The 25,316-nt window shown below is 44.0% G+C and overlaps 1 protein-coding gene across 1 annotated transcript; it reads left to right on the forward strand.

Moving 5' to 3' along the window:
• Positions 1 to 2,947: 2,947 nt before the first annotated feature.
• TMEM192 (transmembrane protein 192) lies at positions 2,948 to 24,939 on the forward strand. The gene is made up of 6 exons (XM_081875484.1): positions 2,948 to 3,086; positions 7,363 to 7,512; positions 9,653 to 9,917; positions 13,403 to 13,537; positions 18,687 to 18,789; positions 19,712 to 24,939. The coding sequence occupies exons 1-6, from the start codon at positions 3,015 to 3,017 to the stop codon at positions 19,833 to 19,835; spliced, it is 849 nt and encodes a 282-aa protein (XP_081731610.1). The 5' UTR covers positions 2,948 to 3,014; the 3' UTR covers positions 19,836 to 24,939.
• Positions 24,940 to 25,316: the final 377 nt, after the last annotated feature.

The raw sequence follows: 25,316 nt of genomic DNA on the forward strand, positions 1-25,316 counted from the left end.
TGCAAGGCCATCTATAAATGCAGAGAGGAGTCCCTAAGATGGTTGGATTGTGCCTTGTGCGCCTCCTTCTGGCAACTCCTGCAGCCAAGCTGGTGCCAAACGTATTGCTCTGCTTTCCTTTGAACCACATCAGTGAGGACAAGAGTGGCGGTCTTGCCATCTAGGCAGCCTAGGACCTCCATACACACTGCCCAGACTTGTGACCCCTGTTCTTTCGAGACAGATGGCGGCCAACAACTTTACATACAGAGAAAGAGTCCCACTTATTTCTCCAATTGCAACTTGTTTTAAGCGGGTGGTGCTGTGGGTTAAACCACAGAGCCTAGGACTTGCCGATCAGAAGGTCAGCAGTTCAAATCCCCGCGACGGGTGAGCTCCTGTTGTTCGGTCCCTGCTCCTGCCAACCTAGCAGTTCGAAAGCACGTCAAAGTGCAAGTAGATAAATAGGTACCGCTCCGGTGGGAAGGTAAACGGCGTTTCCGTGTGTTGCTCTGGCTCGCCAGAAGCGGCTTAGTCATGCTGGCCACTTGACCCGGAAGATGTGCGGACAAACGCCAGCTCCCTCAGCCTATAGAGCGAGATGAGCGCGCAACCCCAGAGTCGGTCACGACTGGACCTAATGGTCAGGGCTCCCTTTACCTTTAATACAGTGGTACCTCTGGTTGCGGACGGGATCCATTCCAGAGGCAGCTGTCTCCATGCATGGCCTGGGTCAGCAAGTTAGTGGAATCAGGCTCATGAGCAGTCACTCCAATTTTTAAGTAGTCTCAGTCTGTCTCTATGTAGTTAGGCAAGAAGGATTATGATAGTAATCCCATATCAGTGTCCACCTCTTCATCATTGCTGTAAATTCTTAGGCAACACTATTACAGGGCCAAATATAGTATCACAATAGCAACCAGACACTCTTAAGTAGACAGAAATCTGACATCAGAAATGGAAATATTCAGAACCCAGTAGGATAATGTCTTAATGTTACAGGACACAGTTACTTGCCTTAAAGTGACCATTCTTGCACAGATAAACTTGAAAGGAAACCCCCAGCATGAACTGTTGAATTACAAGTTGGTAATCTGTCACCTACGGCTTGAAGCAAAGATGACACAATGATTATTTTACAGGTGTTAATTAGTTCACAAATGTCAGGATATTTAAGTTATCAGTAGTGTTTTGTGATTGCTTACTGTAATAATTTTTAGAATTAAGCTTTGAGATAATTATCGCAGCCTCTTGCATTTCATATACCTTCAGCTTAGTCATGCTGGCCACATGACCCGGAAGCTGTCAGCGGACAAACGCTGGCTCCCTTGGCCTATTGAGTGAGATGAGTGCATAACCCCAGAGTCGTCCGCAACTGGACCTAACGGTTAGGGGTACCTTTACCTTTTACCTGCTAAATTAGGATCATATGTCATGTGTCTTTGTCTATGAAGGCAGAAGCCATAATACATTTTGCGAAGCAAGCCCATAGGGAGATGCGTCTTGCGAAGCGGCTAAGAAAATGAAAAACTCCTTCGTCTAGCGAGTTTTTCGTCTTCCGAGGCGTTCGTCTTGCGGGGCACCACTGTAAATTAAAAAATTGTCCAGTAGCTCCTTAGAGACCAACTAAGTTTGTTCTGGGTATAAGCTTTTGTGTGCATGCACACTTCTTCAGATACACTGAAACCTATCCTGCTCACCTGAAGTTTGTGTGTGGTCCTGTGTGTGGTCCTGCAACCTCTGACCTGCCTTGCCACCTCCTCTTTGGGCTCCCAATCAACTATAAAGGACCCCTGACAGTTAAGTCCAGTCACGAACGACTCTGGGGTTGTGGCGCTCATCTTGCTTTACTGGTTGAGGGAGCTGACGTTTGTCCACAGTTTTTCCGAGTCATGTGGCCAGCAATGACTAAGCCACTTCTGGTGAAACCAGAGCAGCGCATGGAAGCGTCGTTTACCTTCCTGCCGGAGCGGTACCTATTTATCTACCTCGGGTTAAGTACTTAATTCGTTCCAGAGGTCCATTCTTAACCTGAAACTGTTCTTAACCTGAAGCGCCACTTTAGCTAATGGGGCCTCCTGCTGCCGCCGGAGCACGATTTCTGTTCTCATCCTGAAGCAAAGTTCTTAACCCGAGGTACTATTCCTGCGTTAGTGGAGTCTGTAACCTGAAGCGTAACCGGAAGTGTATGTAACCCGAGGTACCACTGTACTTGCACTTTGACGTGCTTTCGAACTGCTAGGTTGGCAGGACTCACCACGCTTAACAAACTACAAATCTCAGTATGCTTTGCGAGAAGCTGTGAGTGTTCAATGCGGTACCATAGCGCCTTAAACGTGCGGCGTGTGAACGCGGCTGTTCTCATCTCCCTGCTGTGTAATCAGGAGGAACCCTCATTTAAATAACCATTGCTTCTTTAGCGCCATCCTTGGCATGCACTTCGCCTGCAAAAAATATACGGTAATACAGTGGTACCTCGGGTTACATACGCTTCAGGTTACACACTCCACTAAGCCAGAAATAGTGCTTCAGGTTAAGAACTTTGCTTCAGGATGAGAACAGAAATCGTGCTCCGGCAGCAGGAGGCCGCATTAGCTAAAGTGGTGCTTCAGGTTAAGAACAGTTTCAGGTTAAGTACGGAACCTCCGGAACGAATTAAGTACTTAACCCGAAGTACCACTGTAAATAAAAGTCTCAAATCCAATCTGTAGGTCGGACTGGCGTCCCTACAGAGCCGCCGCCAAGCCGCCAGCACCCTGCGCTCGTCCGCTTTGGCCAGGCGCATAGCCACGCCTCCCTCCTTAGGCCACGCCTCTCTTCGCTTCTCCGGCAACCCAGACAGGGAGGCGGAGCTTCGAAGGGAAAAAGAGACCGCGGGGCGAGGGAAACATCCGTCCAATAGCGTCGCAGGCGGAGGTTTGGGCGGAAGCAGCGCTGCGTGAGGGCACGGGAGGGCGGGGCGTCCGCTCCACCTGACAGCGCCGCGCGGGAGACGGGCGTGGAGCGCGTCGGGGCCGGAAGCAGCTGCGGAGAAGATGGTCGGCGTATCGAGTGGGGCTGGGCGGCAGCAGCAGCAGCAGCAGCAGCAGTCGCGGCAGCTGGATAACGTGAGTCGCCAGCCGCTTAGGGGTCCTGCTCCGCGGGCTGCACAGGGGAAGGGGAGAGGCGGCTTTGGGGTGGAGCGTGTCGGGAGGGCGCGTGACTCGGGAGGGCGTCTGAATGGCCCGCGCCCCTCTTTGAGCCCCGTGGCTGCTCCAGCATCCCCGAAAACGGAGAGCTTCCAAGAGTTCTGAGGGCACACGCTTCTTCCCTTGAACGGAGAGTCGTCGAACTGCAGCGTTGGGAGAGGGACCCCGAGAGTTATCCAGCCCAACCCTGTGCAGTGTAGGAATCCTGCTCACAGCCTTCCCTGGGTGGGCTCGAACCGCCGACCTTCTGCCTCGCAGCCAGATGCACTGACCCACTGCGCCACAGTGTGCTTTTATTGCATTTATATCCGCCGCCCCCTCCCCAGCGGATAGAAGGTGGTATATTAGTGGTTCTGCTCCTCAGTTTAATCCCCCCACAACAACCCCGCGAGGTAAGTTTGGACTGCGAGGCAGTGGCCCAAGGTCTCCCAGGGAGCTTCATGGCTGAGTGGGGATTTGCACCCCAGTGTCCCAGGTGTTAGACCAGCACTGAAGCTGCTAAACCGCAGCTGCTGGGCAAAGAAGGCGTGGACGTTTATAGACTGCACCGCAGAGATTTCTACCACACGCTTGCTTTTGCCTTGAAAACCTCACTTCCTGCTTCCAGGTGTGGAAGTTGTTTTGATTGTGAGGGAAACGATGGTTAGGAAAAAGTCATGTTAAAACTCCTGAAAGCCATTGAGTCCTGTCTGTTCACTGTCCATTTGGAAGTGCATCTTTTCATAATGTCTGCCAGTTACTTGAAGGGCTCATTGAATTCCAGCACAGCAGCCCCAAAATATGGCTGTTTCAGTCCTATGCTTCTATTCTGTGAACTTCTTACTTTGGAGGCTTTAATTATAAAGTTTATTGCCCACCCTTTGTATAGGGAGACTCATGTCTTCAAGAATTTGGGTCCTAAGACATTTAGGGCTCTAATGGCAATGAAGAATGTACTTAAGCTTTGTTTAAGCTTGTCAGCTCTCTAAATGTTATGTTAGGGAAGGACTCTGCAACAGGTAAGCTATTGGGAAATCTAGTAAAGGGGTGTTGACCCTAACAGTAGAATCGGCTCCTGAGCTGAGAAGTATCTGTGGTTATTTTGGTTTTTTTAAAATAAAGGTATTTATATTCTGTTTTGCAAAACATCAGGGTGGTGTATAAACATATAAACATTTAAAAGCAGTCGGGGGACATATCAGACAACTGTATAGACCTGTCAGCATAAAAGTCTTCAAGTCTCATGACAGTCATGCAGACTGGGCCACAGTTAGAAACAGACACCAGAATACTTGTAGTAGGGGTGGAAAAGAGGAAGTGTTTGCAAATATTTCGCTCTATTCTAAAATATTGTAGACAGACATTCATACTTACTTTGCCAAACATTTACAGTGGTACCTCGGGTTACAGATGCTTCAGGTTACAGACTCTGCTAACCCAGATATAGTACCTCGGGTTAAGAACTTGACTTCAGGATGGGAATAGAAATCACGCGGTGGCAGTGGGAGGCCCCATTAGCTAAAGTGATGCTTCAGGTTAAGAACAGTTTCAGGTTAAGAACGGACCTCCAGAATGAATTAAGTTCTTAACCCGAGGTACCACTGTATTAGACATTGCAAGCATAGGCCATCATAAAACATCCATACATAAAATTTTGAAATATATACTAATAAACAGCCATGTAAAATATATAATGTAGATTTTCATTGGGATTTCTTCCCACTAAATAGTGCTATTCGCCACTTTGAGAGATTATTGACCAAACTCAGCCACCTTTGCAGTTACGTTCAGGTTAATGTCAGACAGATAGAATCTGATATTTTCATTGTCCTGCGATGTTATACTACCTCAAAATGGGGATAGCACGCATTTGCATAGCTGTTTGTACAATGGACTGTAGAAAAGAATATGTTCTACAGGGTCCAGCACATTCAAAGCAATGTCCATCATTTCTGGGGATGTTTAAATATCTGCCCTTGACAAAAGCTGAGGGGAAAACTTTCAATCGGGTTAACATAAAGGTCCTGTGTTGGACTGGAATTATTAATTTTTAGATATAAATGACCCTGTTATCTGTTGTATTTAAACTGTAGGACTTGGGGGAGCAAATTTTATTTACAGCTAATGGTAAAAATGCTGGAAGCAATTTTCAGCAATGTTACAAATATATCTTTTATTTTGGGTTTAAATGTTAAAAGCAAAGCTAAAAATGTGTTTGCATTGCAGAGTTGTGTTTCTTGTAATGGCTGCCTCTTGAGTTTGCGAAAGGTGGGATTCTGAGGCTCTTAAAGAAGACCAAACATTTTAAAACTGGTGGTTGTTGGAGGAACTATGCTCTGTACCCTTAAAAAGAACTTGGTGGAAAACTGCAGTATTATGTTGAAATGAAGTTTGATTAGGAAATATAAAACTATCTTACATTTTGGGGCATCCGCCTCTCTCTCTAGAGCCCAAGGAGGGCTGTTTTTTTAAAGTAAAGAATACAAAACCTATTTACTCCATTTGTTGAAGAGCAAATTAGAAGTGTGTTAAGTAAATTTGTTTGGGTGATATTCAACTAAGTTTTACTCAGAGTAGACCCATTGAAATTAATTATAGAAGTTAGATCCATTAATTTAAGTGAGTCTACTCAAAGTAAGACTTAGTTGAATATCACTCTTGGTGTTCTGTTAAGCAGACATGACTATTGAGCCTTCTACAGTTACTATTGGGATCTCTATTTCTGATGTTAAGGTATGAATGTTGCAGCTTATGTAGCCCACATAGTATCCATGCCCAAGAAGAAGGTTATTGTCTGGGCTGGCAGAGCCCTGTGGCTTCCTAAAGCAGGAACCCTAAGGGAGAACCCTCAGAACAGCCCATTGAGAACACTGGGTGCCCTGTGGCTATGCACTTCTGGCTGTTGGTGGGTGTGCTGTGCATTGGCTGGCTGACAGGAGCACTCCACTCTGCAACACTTCACATAGGACTGAAGCTACATGGTAGTGTTCCTCGTGTAATATGGCAGCTGTACGTGCAATGCATATACAGCTCCAAATAAATATTGGGGTACCTGCATTGACTAGACAGGAGTTTAATTATATTTTTAAAATGCTAAATTAAGTGCTGGCTAGCTTTCCAAAATTGTACAGTGATTTTTGCCGCCTTTAGTGCATTATATCTTCAAAACCTGAGGATCACAGTGATCATACATTGAAGCTTCTGAAATTTGAAAGTGGGCATTTAAACTGAATTATTAGGAAATATTTTTATCTTCCAAATACGAGCAGTTTCAACGTTTAAAACAAGTTTGAAGTGCAAGGAGACTATTTTACATGTGGTCCCAAACTTGCATGGGGTTGGTTACCCATTAAGGTAAATGTTGACTTCTGTGCTAATTTAGATAAGATTGAGCTGTCTCTGGGAACAATAAAAGAGCTCAAGTGATGCCTTCTAAAGTAAACTTGCTTGAATTTTTCAAGGACTAAACTAGATCACATGCTTTTCTCATTCCTTTTTACTAAAACTGAATTCTTTTTACTAAAACTGAAGTAGTTTTCCATTCTGGCAGGACAATGCCAAAAATGCTTGTGTAGGACAGGAAAAATGAGTTGGGCAATTATCCTGTGATTATGTGTGATGTTATTTCTTAAAATTTATGCAAAAAAAAACCCTTGATGGTTTATGTTAGATAAATGATCTCATAGGCATCACTTTTATCTCATTGAGCTTTTCTAGTTCTCCTTAAGTTCCTATTTAAAACCTTAAATGTAGATGAACACATTGAAAACCATAAATTAGTTTAAGCAAGTTCATATTCACGTGGAAAACTGCATTGTTTGTGCTAAACTGTTTGTGCTAAAGTAGTGTGGGCAATATTTGTTGCCAGTTCAGGCAATATTTCTTACCTTCAATTTATTGGGACAATTTCACATTGGTCAACCCCAGTTCTTTAAGAACTGGTTTACAAAAACAGACCACACTCCTCCAAAAACAGACCTGTACATGGGAGTAAATCCCACGGAGTACAGTTCCAGTTCCCACTGAGTATTCTTCCAATTAAACATATATAGGATGGTGCTGAAAAGATTTTAAAATCACGCTTGCTGATGTAGCTTACCTGTGTAAGCTTTTTTAAAAAAAACATGTCTGCAAAGTAGACGATCGAACTGTCTCACAATTGTTAAACTTCTCTTGGTTTTCTGTTTTGAACGCTATGTTGCTAAATCTATTTCAGGGATCTGTTTCAGAGATAACGCAGAGCATGGATGACGACCCTTTGCTTGATGCACCGCTCCTTCCACCTCATGCATTGCATTCCAGGATGTGTCCAAGGTTCCACGCCATACCTACAGTCGGCATTGCCAATGTTTTGCTGCTCATGCATGTAAGTTGCCAATGAGTTATTTGGATAAATTCAATGATGCAGAGGTGCAGTTTGCCCCCAGGCCTTCAGTTGAGCGAGCGAGTAGCAGCGCTGGCCTCTTCCTCAGGCATCTCCTGCGTAGCCACTAGAGTAGCTCTTTCCCCAGCAGACAAGTGTGACATGGCTCTCCTCCTTGGCCACTTAAAAGGTGGAAGGGTCGGCCCAGTCAGTTTCCTGTGAGCCCTTTTCCAGAAGTGTGCTGTTGTGGTCGCATGTTCTGTCTGTCCCTACTCTTTAAGGCCAGAGGGTGGCAGCATGCAGAGCAAGTGGGATGACAAACCAAACTGATGCACCTGGAAATTAGAAAGCACTAAGGCATGGATGGGGACGTGGGTGGCACTGTGGGTTAAACTACAGAGCCTAGGGCTTGCCAATCAGAGGTTGGTGGTTCGAATCCCCACGACGGGGTGAGCTCCTGTTGCTCGGTCCCTGCTCCTGCCAACCTAGCAGTTCAAAAGCACATCAAAGTGCAAGTAGATAAATAGGTACCGCTGCAGCGGGAAGGTAAACGGCATTTCTTTGTGATGCTCTGGTTCGCCAGAAGCAGCTTAGTCATGCTGGCCACGTGACCCGGAAGCTGTACGCAGGCTCCCTTGGCCAATAAAGCGAGATGAGCGCCGCAACCCCAGAGTCGGCCACGACTGGACCTAATGGTCAGGGGTCCCTTTACCTTTACCTAAGGCATGGATGAAAACTCAAAATACCTTGCAGGCAGCAAGTTGGGAAAAGCAGTTACTGCCCAACCTTCATCCCTAGAGTTTTGTTGGCTTGAGAGGCAAGCAGACAACAATAATTGTGTCTATGTCCCTGTTCCATATGCTGATGCCATCCTGCTCCCTGCCCTTGGTGACCCTGGTCAGTGAGAATCAAGCTTTTATAGCCTTCCTTCCTGTACCAAACTTGGTGGCACCTTGCTGATCAGTAGAAAAGTGAAATGGAGCTGCCCCAAAACAGCTGTGTGTTTCTGTTTACCAGGACTTCATAAGCACAATAATACTGCTTTGTTAAGAACCACCTCCACCCCCGCCAAAAAAAAAAATCCTGCTGGAGAGGGCTATGCAATCAAAAGTCCTCTCCTAGAGACAGTCAAAGCTGTCTTGGTGGCAAAAGCAAGAGGGGATAGGGGCTGTTCCTGTGGAGAACTGGGATAATGCACACACCACCAGCAGCTGTAATGGCCAGGTGGCTCTCACTCGGATTAAAGTACTTGCATTCAGAGTTGGTGATAACAGAATGAGCAGCTTCATTTCTGTGCTGTCCTGCTCAGGTTGGGGGTCACCTTCATTGCCTTCTACTGGCCACTGTTTACCAGCCCCAGAGATTCCTTTGGGGGAAGGCTGAGCTCACTGGCATTTGCATGTGCATGTGTCACTTCCCATCATTACTGTGTCAATACTGGGATAGCTCAGTCAGCAGAGCATAAGACTCTTAATCTCAGGGTTGTGGGTTTGAGCCCCACGTCAGGCATAAGATTCCTGCATTGCAGGGGGTTCGCCAAGATGACCCTACTGGTCCCTTGCACCTCTACAGTTCTATAGGATTCTAATACAGTGGTGCCTCGCAAGACGAAATTAATCCGTTCCGCGATTCTCTTCGTCTAGCGGTTTTTTCGTCTTGCGAAACAAGCCCATTGACAGCTTAGCGGATTAGCGCTATTAGCGGTCTAGCGGCTTTTAGCGATCAGCTGAGAAGCGGCTTATCAGCGGATCAGCTGTTAAGCGGCTTAGCAGCTTAGGAACAGGGCGAAAAAAGCGGGGGGAAACCCGCGGGAACTCGCAGTATTTTTTCGTCTTGCGAAGCAACCCCATAGAGAAATTCGTTTAGCGAAGCGCCTCCAAAACGGAAAACCCTTTCGTCTAGCGGGTTTTCCGTCTTGCGAGGCGTTCGTCTTGCGGGGCACCACTGTATTCTAATAGGATGGAGGTTGCCTTATATTTTTCCTTCCTAGTGGGAAGGCTTAAGAACATATTATAGGCTAATGATGCCATATCAGCAATAGAAAATGGTTATAAATAAAGTTAGAGCAAACCTGCCAGGCTTGGATGTGTTTGAGTTTGATGATGAGCATTTGAAATTTCTTTCTTTCTCTTTTCTTCCTTAGGTTGCTTTTGTTGTTTTGGCTTTTCTGGCAGGCATATTCTGCTCTTACCCTGATGCAAGTGGAGATATGTGTCCTCAGCATTACACTTACCCACTTAAAGTGCAAACTGTTATAGTTACTGCCAAAGTAATTCTCTGGATCCTGTATCTGTTTCTCGAACGGTATATTCACTTCCACCATAGCAAGGTCAGAAGGAAAGGCTACCTCCAGATCTACAGAGCCACAAGGCATCTTAAGAGATTTCCACTCCTAATTCAGTCTACAGGTGAGCCTGAACCTACTGACTCACTCTTGTCACTCTCTTGTTTGTAAATGTGAATTCTTCTACGTGCATGAAGCATCTCACATGGTCATGACAACAGTGCAGTTCTAGCTTTCGCTGCATCTTTCTAGTATTTGGTCTGACTTGGACAAGATGAAGCCTTCAAGGTAAGCCAAGATTTATCAGTAATTTTTGTAATGCATTTTGTATTCAGTCCACTTTGTTCCTTAATGTATACCACATCTCTCTTCTAATAGCTCAACTGCAGTTACCATAACTGCAAAAAAATGGCCATTTGAGGTGTTTTGCTCCAATAGCTATCTGGAATTGAGTAGTACATTGTGACAAAATGTGCCATACTGTCCTAATAATGTCCAGGGTATTCCTTACTGCAGTTAGCTCAAAGGGGGGCACTGGCTCTATGGATCAAGGAAAGAGTGGGTACTTTAGCTTCTACCCTGATCACAGGAGATGGCAGTGTGGTAGGAATCTGAGCCCTGTTGGATAATAATAATAATAATAATAATAATAATAATAATTTATTACTTATACCCCGGCCATCTGGCCGGGCCTCCCCAGCCATTCTGGGCGGCTTCCAACAAAATATTAAAATACAGTAATGCATCAAACATTAAAAGCTTCCCTAAACAGGGCTGCCTTCAGATGTCTTCTGAAAGTCTGGTAGTTGTTGTTCAGTTTGACATCTGGTGGGAGGGCGTTCCACAGGGTGGGTGTCACTAACGAGAAGGCCCTCTGCCTGGTTCCCTGTAACTTGGCTTCTCACAGTGAAGGAATCACCAGAAGGCCCTCGGCACTGGACCTCAGTGTCTGGGCGGAACGATGGGGTGGAGATGCTCCTTCAGATATACTGGACCGAGGCCGTTTAGGACTTTAAAGGTCAGCACTAACACTTTGAATTGTGCTTGGAAACATACTGGGAGCCAATGTAGGTCTTTCAAGACTGGTGTTATGTGGTCTCGGCAGCTGCTCCCAGAGTTACAGCCTCAACCTGATGCTCGGGAAGCAGAAGTACAATAGAAGTATGTTGCAGTATGTAATAAACCCATTGCATGTTGACATTTAACAGATGGCTGTTCAGCCTTGACTTGAAAACCCCCAGCATGGGAGACCCCATCACACCTTTAAATAATCTGCTGCATTGCTGAACTGCTCTTGCAGTCAAGAGGTTTCCAGCCAAAATCTGCCTTCCTTTAACTTAAACTCATTAGATGTCTGGTGCCCCAGAATTTAGTCACTTTCTTCCTCTAAGAAGCAAATATTTGAAGAGCGCTATCATGCCCTCTATAATCTCAGATAGGAACTGAATAATGAGTAATTCATGAACGAACCAATCCTTGGTCAAAAGCCTGCTTTTGCTCAAATTGAAATGTTGGGCTCTTGTTGAGTTATTTTCCTTCTCTGTCTACTGATGCAAGAAATGTTCAATTAACAGATTAATGAATTTTCCATACACCCATTGTTTTTGTAATAACCAGAGTAGGGGCTCAAGTGCCTGCATATTGACTGAAAACTGGGGGCTTTAATACTTAAATAGAGCTGCTTTCTTTGTGTGCAGTTTGCCCTACTTATCAAGTTGGGCACAGTATGGCTGCAGTGTTAAGAAGTGGCCACTAAGTGGAGCTCTGGAGATTTAATATGAAAGATCACACTATAGAAGTAGCTTTTGGCTAGATAGTGTTGGTTGTAAGGACAATAGCTTTTCTTGCAGTATACAGTAATGATTTGCGCTTGAAGCACTGTGTGGCTGAAAAACTTTAGAACATGTCTGTAAAAACTTGAGGGCAAAAGGTGAGGTCGAAACAGTAATCCTTAGTGACTTCAGTAGTAGTGGGAAACCACTGGCTCTCAAGGCTTCCCAAGCCCTCGCCATTTGACCTGTGAGGCCACTTCAGCCAAGCCACATGCATGTGCCCCACACCTGATAGGAGGTAGGTAAAGACATGACTTGCTTGAAAGTGAGTTTTGCAGTCACCATAATCAGAGGCTCCTGCAAGGCCTTTGCAAACACCCATCATGATGGGAGCTTTGCTAACACAGCAGACCAGCTGATTAACTGTTCCTTTGTCCATGCAATTTGATTCCAAAGGAAACTGGGGCCCCTGATGTGTGCGGGACTTGGCCTGTCAAACATGGTGCATGGGTGGTGAGGCGGGTAAGGATCTCTGATCATAGGTGTGTTAAGAGAAGGGGGAAAAGAAGGGAACAGAAGAAGCTAAGCAGTTGGCTCCTTATCTCTCTCGCCCTGACCTAGCCACTGTGATCCACACGACAGTCACCTCCAGACTGGATTATTGTAACTCGCTCTACGTGGGGCTACCCTTGAGACTGACCCAGAAACTCCAGCGGGTGCAGAATGCAGCGGCGAGACTCCTTATGTGGTCTTCGCTGCGAGATCACATTCATCCAGTACTATACCAGCTGCACTGGCTCCCGGTGGAGTACAGGATCAGGTTTAAGGTGCTGGTCTTAACCTTTAAAGCCGTATATGGCCTAGGACCCTCGTACCTACGGGACCGCCTCTCCTGGTGTGTCCCACAGAGGAACTTACGGTCTTCAAATAAAAACATCTTGAAGATCCTAGGCCACAGAGAGGTTAGGCTGGCCTCAACTAGAGCCAGGGCCTTTTCGGCCGCGGCTCCAATCTGGTGGAACGCTGTGTCACAAGAGACTAGGGCCCTGCGGGACTTGACATCTTTCCGCAGGGCCTGCAAGACAGAGCTGTTCCACCAGGCCTTTGGCCAGGGCGCAGCCTGACCCCCCTCCTCTGGCAATCTGCACAGAATTTTGCTTATTGGTTGCCATCAATTTGATTTTAATTAATTTTTATAATGAAATGTTTTTAGAATCGTTGGATTATTTTGATTGTTGTTAGCCGCCCTGAGCCCAGCTTCAGCTGGGGAGGGCGGGATATAAATAAAATTTATTATTATTATTATTATTAATACAGACGTCAGCAACTTACTGTCAGTCATATGTTCTCAGCTGCAATTCCCATAGGGCCCAGCCTCAACTGGATGGCATCAGGTTGGTGAAATCTAGTCTAATGGATAAACATAACTGGTACTTCAGATGTGTTCTTAGTAATCCTCAGTCAAAAGTACTGTAAAACATTTTATCTTAAGTTCAAACTCTGCATCTTCTTGCATACAATTGAATATACATCTACTAGTGACAACTTGGAAACACCTTCCATGACATTTAGCTTGAACAGAAAACTGAAAAGTGCAGCTGAAATAAACACACGGGTCCGTTCCTCTTTCTTATCCTGTAGTAAAGCCACTGACCATCTGCGTGGTTGAGAAAGTGCTCAGTGCCTGTTTTCACTCATGACCCAGAGAGTCAGCTGGGTGTGACTATTGGTTCAAAGTTAATACTGGTTTATGTATTTGGGGGTTATCTTGAGCCACTTCTGGAAGCTATCTAGACGGCTGGGTTTCTTAACATGTCTCATCTGTGTCTTTTAATAGGTAATATAGCTTTACTGCTGATTTTGTCAGCGCAACATTCCTTTCCTGATCACAATAAAATGTATCTCTGCTTCATCCTGGGAATCTTGAGCGTGGAACTATTGTGTTCGTTGATATGTGTGGTTGTCTACACAGGTAAGAGCAGCAGGATTGCCTTGCATTTATAAGCCTCTTAGACTGGCCACTAGGCCACAGAATTACCACTTTATTTTTCTTCAGATTCATTGTTAAGATTAGCTTGACCCAAGGGGCCTGCTAAGAGTTAATAATCTGATGGCTTGGATGGTTGTATCTTGGCTGAATAAGACAATACAAGAACGGGCCTTGTGCACTCATATGCAGCTGCTTCAATCCTGCCTTTATGTGAGTGACCAAACAAGCTGGGGAGTCTTAATCTGCCTAGTTTCTCTCTATTCCTGTTTTTGCCCTATTGAGAAATCTGTGTTTTGGCCAAGACCTGGGGAACAGCTGGATTTTACACTTCCGTAGAAGCAGAATTGGCCATTGTCAGATTCTCCTCCCCAGCAGCCTAAAACCTGCATGGCATACATTTGTATGTTACTGCCTCCCACATTTCATCTTGAAATTCTTGGCAAACGCCGACTAAATGGCTTCCCTGCCAGCCACATTTTCTTCTTCCATTTCCTCTTGCTTTGATTGCCCATCTACACTGATAAGTTCTGGGGAACTGAAACATTGTGCACTATGTGAGAGCCAGTGTGGTGTAGTGGTTAAGAACGGCAGACTCATAATCTGGTGAACCAGGTTCGCGTCTCTGCTCCTCCACATGCAGTTGCTAGGTGACCTTGGGCTAGTCACACTTCTCTGAAGTCTCTCAGGCCCACTCACCTCCCAGAGTGTTGGTTGTGGGGGAGGAAGGGAAAGGAGAATGTTAGTCTCTTTGAGACTCCTTTGGGTAGTGATAAAGGGGATATTAAATCCATTTTTTTAAAAAAAAATAAATTATGACATTTTGGTTGGCGTTATAAAAGGGCTGTCCTAATACGGATTTCGACCACAGTTTACTGGTTTAAACATAACAGGAAACAGTAGTGAACTGAGACTTCTCAGCTCACTTGTGCAAGGGGAGAAGGAAAATGGCTCCATGTGGAAGAATGAAGCTTGTTCATACGTTGCTTTATAAAGTCATGATAGGGTCATCCCAATATGGCTTAGAAGAATAGAATTGGAGAGTTGGAAGAGACCCCCAAAGGTCATCTAATCCAATCCCTTGCAATGTATGAATCTTTTGCCCAATGTGGGGCTCGAACCCACAACCCTGGGATTAAGAGTCTCAGGCTCTACCGACTGACCTATTATCAGATTCAAGTTTGTACAACCTTATTCTGTCGATAAAGTGTGTATTTTTAACAATGTGCATAGCTACCTAACGTTAGATAAATGCAAAGAAGCTGAAACGCATTCAAGCGTTCCTAACTTTATTGCATTGATCCAAAATGCCCAGATGGAGGGATAGAGTTCATTGCCCAACGCTAAGACGTTGTTTAAGCTCCTACACTGTCCTATCCCTAGGGTTTTGGGCAGTTAATAATATAGAAGAGAGAACACACAAAATGCAGCTGTTGATCTAGAAATCTCTCGCTTGGCAGTGAGAGCCATCTTTGTGGAGGAGCAGCTGTTTTGAGGGGTTTCTTGCCTGGCACTGATAGGCAGCTGCGTCTCTGCCCATGTAGTGCAAGGCTCTTCATTTTTGTACGCATGGCAGCCGTGGAAGGAGGCAAGACCCTGCTTCTGAAAAGTGCCAGCACAATTGACAGAACTTGAGGTCTGGACTGCAGCCTGATGTCACCTGCAGGGCAGTGCAGTTCTTGAGTCTCCTCCCTCCTTTAGGAAGACAGAAGTTAAAGCTGCCAAACTTCACAGCGTTAGCAGTGAGGCAAGAGGGAATCATGATGCGTTGTAAAATATTGCAGAGAGGAAACGGTGGCAGTGCTGCTGATTTAAGAGGGAGGCCAGGGAGAGTGCATTGACTTTCGACCGTGCCAGCAGAGCAGCTCTTGGGTGTAAATAATTGATCTGTCAGCTCCTACATTAAAGGAGTGAGCTCTTCATGTTTTTAAAGAGAGAAGAATTCGTATGATGGTTCTGTGCTAGCCTTGCTGCTTTCGGAGCCCCTCTGAGACTCCACACAGATGCATGCTCAGTGTGATGTCACAGTCCAGGCACAAACACAAAGTTAACGGGCTTCCAAGACCACAATTTACATGTGATGGCCACAGATAGCGGCCGCATCTGGATGATTAAATCCTGTCTTAATAAGACAGAACACATCCACACTTTGTGCACACATCCTCTGCGCTTTCTTCTGCATGCACAGGGAAACCCTGGGAATTAGACAGCCCTGGTTCGTTTGACCCTTTAATTAGTTCTCTTTTTTGCCTCCTATAAAAACTACACAAGGCACTCTCTTTTAATGTTTAAATAGCACATAACCTTTACTTAGTGTACTTGCATTTGCAGATTAAAATATACAATGTGGGTGGGTGTTTCAGAGGTGTAGCTTGGGTGGTGGTGGGCACTGGCTTATGTGGCCAAGCCAGCATGTGTAAGTCATGGTTTAAAGTTAGCTTTTGCTTCCTTGCTTGTTGTTCTTGGTTCTCACGTGACAAGAAGCTATAGCTAACTGCAGTGGCTTGGCATACTGTCCAGTTTGCACAAAGAGTGGATTAGGGGACTGCATGCAGATGTATGGAGCGTGTACACATCCTGCTAATTAAACGAGGATTTAATTTGTGTAAACCAGGTTCCATTAGATCAGGCACCCCCAAACTTGGCCCTCCAGATGTTTTGAGACTACAACTCCCATCTTCCCTAGCTAACAGGACCAGTGGTCAGGGATGATGGGAGTTGTAGTCCCAAAACATCTGGAGGGCAGAGTTTGGGGGTGCCTGCATTAGATGCACACATGAAAGTAGATCTAGCTGGGAAAATGAAATTGTTGTTTTTTCTGAAGGCACATAACAATCCCTCTACTTCTTTGTCATGTGTCTGTTGCCTTTGCCCATTGTGAAAGTGGCCCTGGGAACCTCTATTCAAAATTCACCTACAAATGGGTGAGATGGGATTTGCTAACAGTGAGCTCCCTCGACTCCTTCCCATTGGGCTGTTGGCATGCTCCACTTGCAAAGGAGCAGTCAAGAACTTACTTCGAGCTCCCAGGAATTCCTTTGTAGCCATGTCCATACACTTGCTTCTTGCCTGACATGTATAAAGTCAGGAATGGGGTAGCTGGGCATGTTTTGGAGAAAATGGCCAAACTGGGACCCATGTTGGACCTAGTTAGAGTGGTGGGCCGGAGGTTCCCAGCCTCTGTGTTAGAGTTCATAAGTGGAACCTACAACAAAATGTTGCAGTCCTTTTGCTCAGGGTTTGTGTTGCTTCATTTCCCCTTCCTGTCTTTTTTATTCGCACACCACCACACACATTCAGTGAGCATTCTGTGGCCATTGGTTGCCCTTGAGCCTTATCCACCTATTTTGTGGGCCTTGCTCCTATAGATGTTTTCTAAAGACTTATTTTTCTTCTGAAAACCTTGATATCCTCTGAACCTCCTGTGTGTTGATGCCCCTGCTTGGGCTACATGAGCAATGACACCCTTGCCTGAAAATTATATTTTTTTTGAGAATCCTCAACTTTCTTATCTTTTCATGATCTTTCTTTTACCACCAACCTTCCCAAATGAAGTAGTTGTGTATCTGAACCCTTCAGGACACCTGTTGGGTTACAATTGCCTTAAATGTCCTGGAATGCATGTGCTGGGGTAATCTGATCCGGTCATGAATAGCTGAATTCTGATGTTGTTGAGAGCCAAACTCAGCTGATTACTTTACAGCTTGCTGACACATCTGCCTTGGTTATTCCTCTGATCAGTCATGCAACCTGCTTGTACACAACAGGTGGTCTAGTATAGTAATTCTATGGGGGGAGATAGGAGGGGGGAGAGAAGAAGAAAGTTCCTATTCAAAAGGAGATGCTGACTGAGTAGATGAGAATGAAGCATTGTGTTGACAGTGGAACTCTCTTAAAAAGGAACTTCCTCCACTATCTTTTGCCAAAGAGATCAGATGAATTTAAGCATTCCGATTAGGGACGGTTGAAGGGGACTCGCCAAACCACATTAACTGGTCTGTAAAATTAAGCCACCTATTTTTATTTTTTTTTGTAACTGGCCGAAAGTGGTATAAAACATGCCATTTCACACTGTCACACTCATTGCAAAGATGATCAGTTTTTCCCTCTTGGGCTTCAGCTCTCAAGCATTGTTTATGGGTTTGCTGTGGGTAGTAAATCTGCCTAAGTAACATATTCAGCTGCACGTTCCCTGCTTTCTCCTATTTTCTGCTTCTCTTCCTTTTCCTCTTTTCCCCCTGTGCTCAATTGTCAGCTTCTCTAGGCAGGGGCCTGTTGTACTGAATGTAAATCAAAACAACAATAGCAGTACTCTAAGCAGACCTAAAGGGATGTGGGTGGCGCTGTGGGTTAAACCACAGAGCCTAGGACTTGCCGATCAGAAAGTCGGCGGTTCGAATCCCTGCGACGGGGTGAGCTCCCGTTGCTGGGTCCCTGTTCCTGCCAACCTAGCAGTTCAAAAGCACGTCAAAAGTGCAAGTAGATAAATAGGTACCGCTCCGGTGGGAAGGTAAATGGCATTTCTGTGTGCTGCTCTGGTTCATCAGAAGCGGCTTAGTCATGCTGGCCACATGACCCGGAAGCTGTATGCCGGCTCCCTCGGCCAATAAAGCGAGATGAGCGCCGTAACCCCAGAGTCGATCACGACTGGACCTAATGGTCAGGGGTCCCTTTACCTTTACCTTTAAGCAGACCTAGGAACACAACACAGGTCACTCAACATGCATTGGCTGTGGCCCAGATGTGGAAAAGTAGGATATTTGCATGTTTGTAACTCAGGTCAGCTATACCTGGCTCATGGAGTGTGTTGTGTTCATGTATGGAATGGAGCCGGAAGGAAAGTCCCATCTTGTAGCAATCTTCTTTTTCTTCTGTGGTGGAGCAAATGGTAGAACAGAAATGGAGAACCTGTGGTCCTCCAGGTGTGGTTGGGACTTCCATCAGCCCCAGCCAGAATGGTCCAGGGGTCAGGAATGATGGGAAATAAAATGCAGCAACAGGTGGAAGGCCACAGGTTCCCTCTCATTGTTCTAGAAATTAAAATGGTTCTGTATTTAAAAGTCTTCTGAACTGTCAATTTATAGTTCAGGTGTCAGACTGCACACACTGTAGCTTTCCCCTTTTCTAATTACAGTAAAGGTAAGCAACTTTAACCGGGCAAAACCAAGACCTGATGTCATAGAAGAAGAGCAGATGTATGCTTATCCTAATCACACTACCTCAGAAGTTGGATTCAGGTAACATCTCCTGTTCCTCATTATTCCTCCTGTGCACAAGGTAACAAATAGCATTTAATGGAAAGATGAAGTCTGACTTCTTCATAGATGCCAGCATAATGTTCTGCACCATTACTGAGAGTGTAACCATAGATATCACTGGTATTTGTGTAGCTTGGTACTGTCATGGTTAATGACATGCTGGACTTGATTGACGTACAGTTGACAACTCTGTATGTGGCTTATCTACATAAACACTTTTGGGCTTAGCTGCATCCTCGGAATTGGGAACTGTGTTTATCTACTACTTTTATTAGTTCATTTGTTCCTTCCTTGGTGCATATCTGAAGACACAGTGATTTTTTCATATGCTTGGAAGACACTTGGTCCAAATAGATGTATGACAGATGGCAGTGACTTTGGTTATTGAAGGTTCAAGAAATCACACATAACCTGTTGAACCAGTCAAATCTGTAAGCCACCAAACTAGCGTAACTGCCTTCCTTTATTTAACACGGAGCTGAAACTATAAGTAATATTGCTGGACATATCTTGAGATTTCTATATTCCACCAAATATAGAACTTTTTAATACATACTTGTCTTTAGGCCAAAGCCATCATAAAGCATAAGGGTTATTTTACTAAGAGTCGGTGTAAGTGTTTTACTTGACTTTTTAATAGGCGTTAATGCTGCTCCTTTGTTCTGATTATTTGAGATTTCTGTATTCATTGTGTTAAGGTAACCGTGTTCCACCTTGGGTGGTCTGTTCCCCAAAAGGCATCGTATAACTAAACAAATCTGAGATCAGTATGTAAATGCATTTTGGGAATAGGAGGGTGTCCAGTAGGGGGAAGAGTTGCTGTTGCCTTCTTAAGTTTCACATGGTTGAGATGGAAGATGATAATGCTCTGTAAGTAACATGGTTTGAATTTGTCTTTTAGGGAAGCCTCAAGCTTGGAAGAAGTGGTTGAAAAACAAGGAGATGTGATAGAATACCTTAAACGACACAATGCTCTACTGAGCCAGAAGATGCTGGCTTTAACGTCCCAGCAGGGCAGGAGCTAGCCGTGGCCAGGAAACAGTGGCCAAACAGTGTTAAAAATGGCAGACTAACTTGAATATTGACTCGTCCTCTGACAGCAGCAAACACATCTTACACAAGTTTGCAGCGACAGGTTTCCAGTCCTGGTTCTGAGCAGCTGTCGGACCTCATCTGACTTGGTGCTTAAAGCTGCTTGGTTTTTAAAGGACACTTTTATTTTTGAGATCCCCCCCCCCAAAAAAAACCCTCCTGTACAGAGAGCTGGCAGTAACCAGGGGAAAAGCACCTCAATCAGTTGTCTGTTTGGTTCTTTCAACTCTCTGATTTGAAGGTGATGCAGATTTCCAAAGATTTTAGTCGTTTTGAATGCCATCTTTTTTCAAACCAGTATGAAGCAAACACCTGAGTATCAAGTATCAAAATATTAATATACTGTGCATCTATTTGGTAATTGGTAAGGCCATCAATTAAGGATTGTTAGTTTCTATACTGCAGCTGCGATGGATGACCTCGCAGTGGCAAGATCCCATAGGAAAGGCTGCTGGGTGTCACAACTGACTCCGGGAGACTTTCACCAATGTAAGTGCACTCATGATGACAAGTAGCACTGTAAATTCAGGGACTGATCCAAAGCGGTATGGAGACGACACTTAGACAAGTGGGAAAGAGAAGTGAAGCATTCAGAAGCTAGTCCCAAGGCAGTTGTATAGATGACATTTCAAGCATCACTCCAGACAAGGATGGCAAGATGAGGCTGGCAGTCTGAGAAGCCACTTCTTCTGGCTTGTTCACGTGTTGCATTATCACATGTTATAAATGCCAGTATCCTGTTGTCAGCAAATGGTTGCATACTGAAAATATGTTGTTCACTGCCTCCAGCTTTTTCCTTTTCTTTTTGCAGACCGGTTATCCCTTCTGCTTATGCCTCTCTGCTTGTCTTGCTAGCTGGAAATAAGTGAGAATAATTAAGGGGACAGTGCATGGGCATAATGTAAGAACCTGCATGTTAACAAGCTACGTGTAAACATATTTCAGGGAGAATTGAGTACCTCTTGCCCTCCTGATGTTGTTGGATTGCAGCTCCTTCAGCCCCAGCCATCATGGTCAACAATCAGTGATGATGGAAGCTTCAGTCCAGCAACATCCAGGAGATCACATGTCCCCCTTCCCTGGCCACCAAGGTGTGTCCTGCTTAAAAAACAGTCCTTAAATTCTTCTCATGGAAAACTACTTGTTTATCTAATCCTTCATATGGGATATATACACAAACAGGAACCCCCCCCCCCAAAAAAAATTGCATCACAGTGATTCACACATGCTTCATGGCGCTGAAGTTTAGAAATGGATAAAAGTAAACTAACAAAAGCATTTTTCTTACAATGTTGACATACAGTTTGAATCTGCCATGATCGTTGCTTCAAATATTTCACTTTACAGGATAGTATCTAGTGTCTGTTGTCTTTGAAAATGTCGGCATTCCCCCCCCCCCCCCCCGAAGCCAAGTGGCTCACAGAAGTGTTTATAGGTTCAACTGCTTTGAATGTATTTGATTGAACTCTGTAGATACTAATCGTTGGGACGCATTCCCCCTTTAAGTTCCCCATCCAGGTACAAACAGCTGCCATTTGTCTGCTATGCCACTTTGCTGCCAACAAAGGCTGGGTGGTTTTTGTTTTCTGTTGTTGTTTTTTGTGTATCTTAGTCAATATTTCTGTAGAAAGACAAACACTTAAACAGGAGGATTTTCCGAACATGTGCTGCGATCTAGTTTAGAGAGAACAAAAGCATACCATTCTGTCACACTTCATGCAAACAGACTGTTAATCCACCGCTCAGTGAGAGATGTATATAGTATTGTTTAAGGGACAGTATAGAAAAACTGCAACTAGCTGCTTCTGACACTTGACATGTTCTTTCCTTGTTAGCTGTGCCTTAAACACAGTTGGGATTTTATTAAGAAGTGGAGGAAGAAATATGTATACTTTTCCTTTTTAAAAAGGACACTCAGGTTTTGATCTGATTTGTATGTGACTCATTCTCTGTTTTGTACTAAATGTGAAATAATAAACGCAACAAACCCTACTCACTTTAGTCTGCTGCTAGCTAAAGGTAAAGATTATTGTGCTCTTGCATTGGGGTAGAGCACTTGAGACTGGAGGTCTTCGTAAACGCCTGCTGGTGTGTTGTTCTTGCCATTGAGTCTGGTAAGTCACAGCTAAGTGCCTAGAATCATTAGAAAGTCACACTAAATTGAAGGCTTGAGTCAGTGTCAGAATATCGAACCTAGGGCACCTGTGCAAAATTGCATATCACGTAGAACCCAGTTGTTAAATCACATCTTCTGTTGACATCAGCCAGGTCTACTCTTTTAGCCTGTTAAATTGCATTGAACCCATTTACCAAGTAGCATCCTCTAAATGCTTTATTCTGAAATTATTGGCTAGAAAGATGACCCCTGGAATAGTATTTGCATAATGGGGAAAACTTTGTATTCCAAAAGTTGGAAAGCAACATTGAGTTCTACTTGCTTTCATATATTTACTGCGGTTTTTACAATGTTTTCTCTACAGCAGCTAGATACATTAATTTGAAGCAAGAATTCTCTCAAGGCAGCTATTGTGAGTTGTGCATAAATTAAATATTGGCAGAAGTGAATATTGACCCACCTCATTGCTGGTGGGGTTAAAGGACAATGCAAAACTGGATTCTTGCATTAAATGACTCATTGGTACAACTTTGCTTATTGTTGTGTCCCATAGACAAATTAGTATCATGCAGAAATAAAATTTAGCAATTGGGATAGCTGCCTGCATGGGGAAGGATTTTATGATAAAAAATGTATGGTTTGCCTTAGTTTTTTTTCTAATCTTGAGAGAGAAAATGGAAACATCCGAAGGTGTCATGAGAAGTAGATATTTTTAAATATAAGTTTGCTCAACATAATTTGAGTTCTTTTATCAATGTTTATAACTCCTTTTAAAAAAGATAACTTTAAGAGCTGAAAGCTTGAGAAACAGTGGGTAAATGTCAAGAAAAGCATCATTTCTCCATGGCACCTATTTTCTTTCATTGTGTCTCCCCACTCCTGGTGAACTGTGCCGGTCTTGCTGGCTGGATTGATTTTTTCATATAAAAAATCTGTGCCATATTGTTTCAAGGCCTTAAATGGGAGTGCCGTCTGTTCAAGACATGTCCATGGAGCTAGGGTCAAAACTTTTCCAGTGAAGGGTAATTAAAGGGAAAAGCAATCTGCCTGGGGAAGGCTATCAAATAGCCTAATCCTGAGATAACCCCAGAGACATGAAAGCAGTGTCACTGTGGGAACATTACATCTGGTGCATTACAATGTGTGTAGAGACGAAACTGCCTATGAATTGATTGCTTTTCCTGTGCGTAAATATTAGACCATGGAAAACACTTGATCAGCATGCAAATGGAAGCCGATACCAGCTGACCTCTCATTTGCTTGAGGAAAATGGAGGTCTTTCCCAGGCCTGCCAACCTCTTGCAATTGGAACCATATCCTGGTGGGAATAGTCCCTTTGATCCCAGCGTTTTGAATGCTTGTACATTACTCCCATTCAAATAGGCCAGCTTAGGCCTTTGCAGTCACAGCCAGTGGACTGGAATGGTTAAGAGTGTTGGACTAGGACCTGGGAAACCAGTTTTCAAATCCCCACTTGGCCATAAAGCTCAACTTCAACTGGTGACTTTGGGCCAGCCGCTGCCTCTCAGACTAGTCTACCATGCAGGGTGGTTGGGGTTAATCGAGATGGGGAAGAACCACTTACACTACACTGAGGACCTTGGAGAAAAAGGTGGCATATAAATGCAGTAAGTAAATAAATAAGCCCTTCATGCAATTGCCATCACTTGTGCTTTGTGGCATTGCCACCCTCCAAGCTTCTAGATGAGAAGAATCCCTGTGGGATCAGAGTTCTAATTATGCCAGGAGCCTTCAGACTCTCCAGTGTGTGAAAGTGGAGCCAGCAGGGGATACGATTGAGGGTATGCAGCCAGCAAGTTTGCAAAAGGAGAATGACTCTCTGACCTTATATATATATATTTAAAGCTTATGATTGCCTAGTCCATGAAAAGTGAGACTGACGGCACAATCCTATCCTTATCTACCCTGAAGGTCCATTAAGCTAAATGGGACTTAGTCCTTGGTAACTCTGCATAGGGCTGCATGTTAAAAACAGATTTCTTGCACAGGCATTAGCATAGGATCCACTGTGGAGCTTCCTTATTGCATTATACAAACACCTTCGCTTTTGGATCAAAGCAAGGCCAGCATTGTCCCGTATTCTGTTCCCAAAGGTGCCTGTGGCAAGCCTCCAGGCAGAATCTCAACAGCTATATCTTATTTAAAGTGAATGAATGCATTACAAGCTGCAAAATCTGATCAACGGCTTCTTTCTTCAATAGTTATGGCTTCTTTCAAAAAAAGAAAGAAAAATTAATAGCATGATTTAAGCTATATTTTATTTAGCTACATCAATTATTAAAGTTTACATTGATCCCTTATGAAATTTACAAATTAGGCAAATATTTCACTTGTCTTTGGATATGGGCAATTTCCATGTACAGAATACAAAATTTTTAACAAAATTGTACAAAGATTAATATGAGAATGCTATTTGAAGTACCATTTTACAACATATACAGTTACAAACATGCTTTAAGGAAATAATTGAATCCCAAAGTAAGTTGTAAACAGGTTAAAATTAGTACAAATACAACCAGTAATACTTTTAAGGAAGACTAGGTTGATCTGTTTGATAAGACCCCGGTTCTACTAAGTTAGCATCCAGCATAGCTTTGGCATATTTTCCACTGGTGTGAGTGGAAGATTCAGTCATGCTTGTAAGACTTTCCAGTTAAGGCTGATCATTATTTAAGGAATTTTCCACTTGAAGTATTCACCTAGTAATGTCAACAGATATACTAGTCTTGAAAGACTGGGAAAGGTGATAGAATAACACTAGCTTCAAACATCCAATATGCATTTTTATAAATATTCCAACGAATCATGATGTTTATGAAACAACGGCTTCTTTCTTGCATATTGTTAGCTGGGTGTTAAAAGATATACAGACACGTGAATAAACACTATTAATATACCAATAGTTTGAGTTTTTGTTTTTTTTAATGACACACAACTCTTCTAATATTGTGAAGTTCGCTTTCTGGTTACCGGTGTTGTGTAGAGAAGAATGGTGATCATATTGCACTGATGGTTCTCCAAAGTCCAGAAGAGGATCCCTAAGTTCTTCATTGCTTTTATTCCTGCTTAGAGAAACCCAAAACTTCTGTAAAGCTTGTTTCAGCAGGCCTCTGGTAAGATTTTTTTGAATGTTTCCAGGTGATGGTTTATGGGACACCTATATAGATTACAACAGTGCCGCTATCAAATTTTGTCATTTGCACATCTCCATTCCTTTCGCCAGTCAGTTGGTGGAAGCTACATTTGGGGGAGAGTGAACCAGACAAGATTTTAAAAT

This window comes from Podarcis erhardii (genome assembly GCF_964252035.2).
Source record: "Podarcis erhardii genome assembly, chromosome: 9".
Lineage (NCBI taxonomy): Eukaryota > Metazoa > Chordata > Lepidosauria > Squamata > Lacertidae > Podarcis > Podarcis erhardii.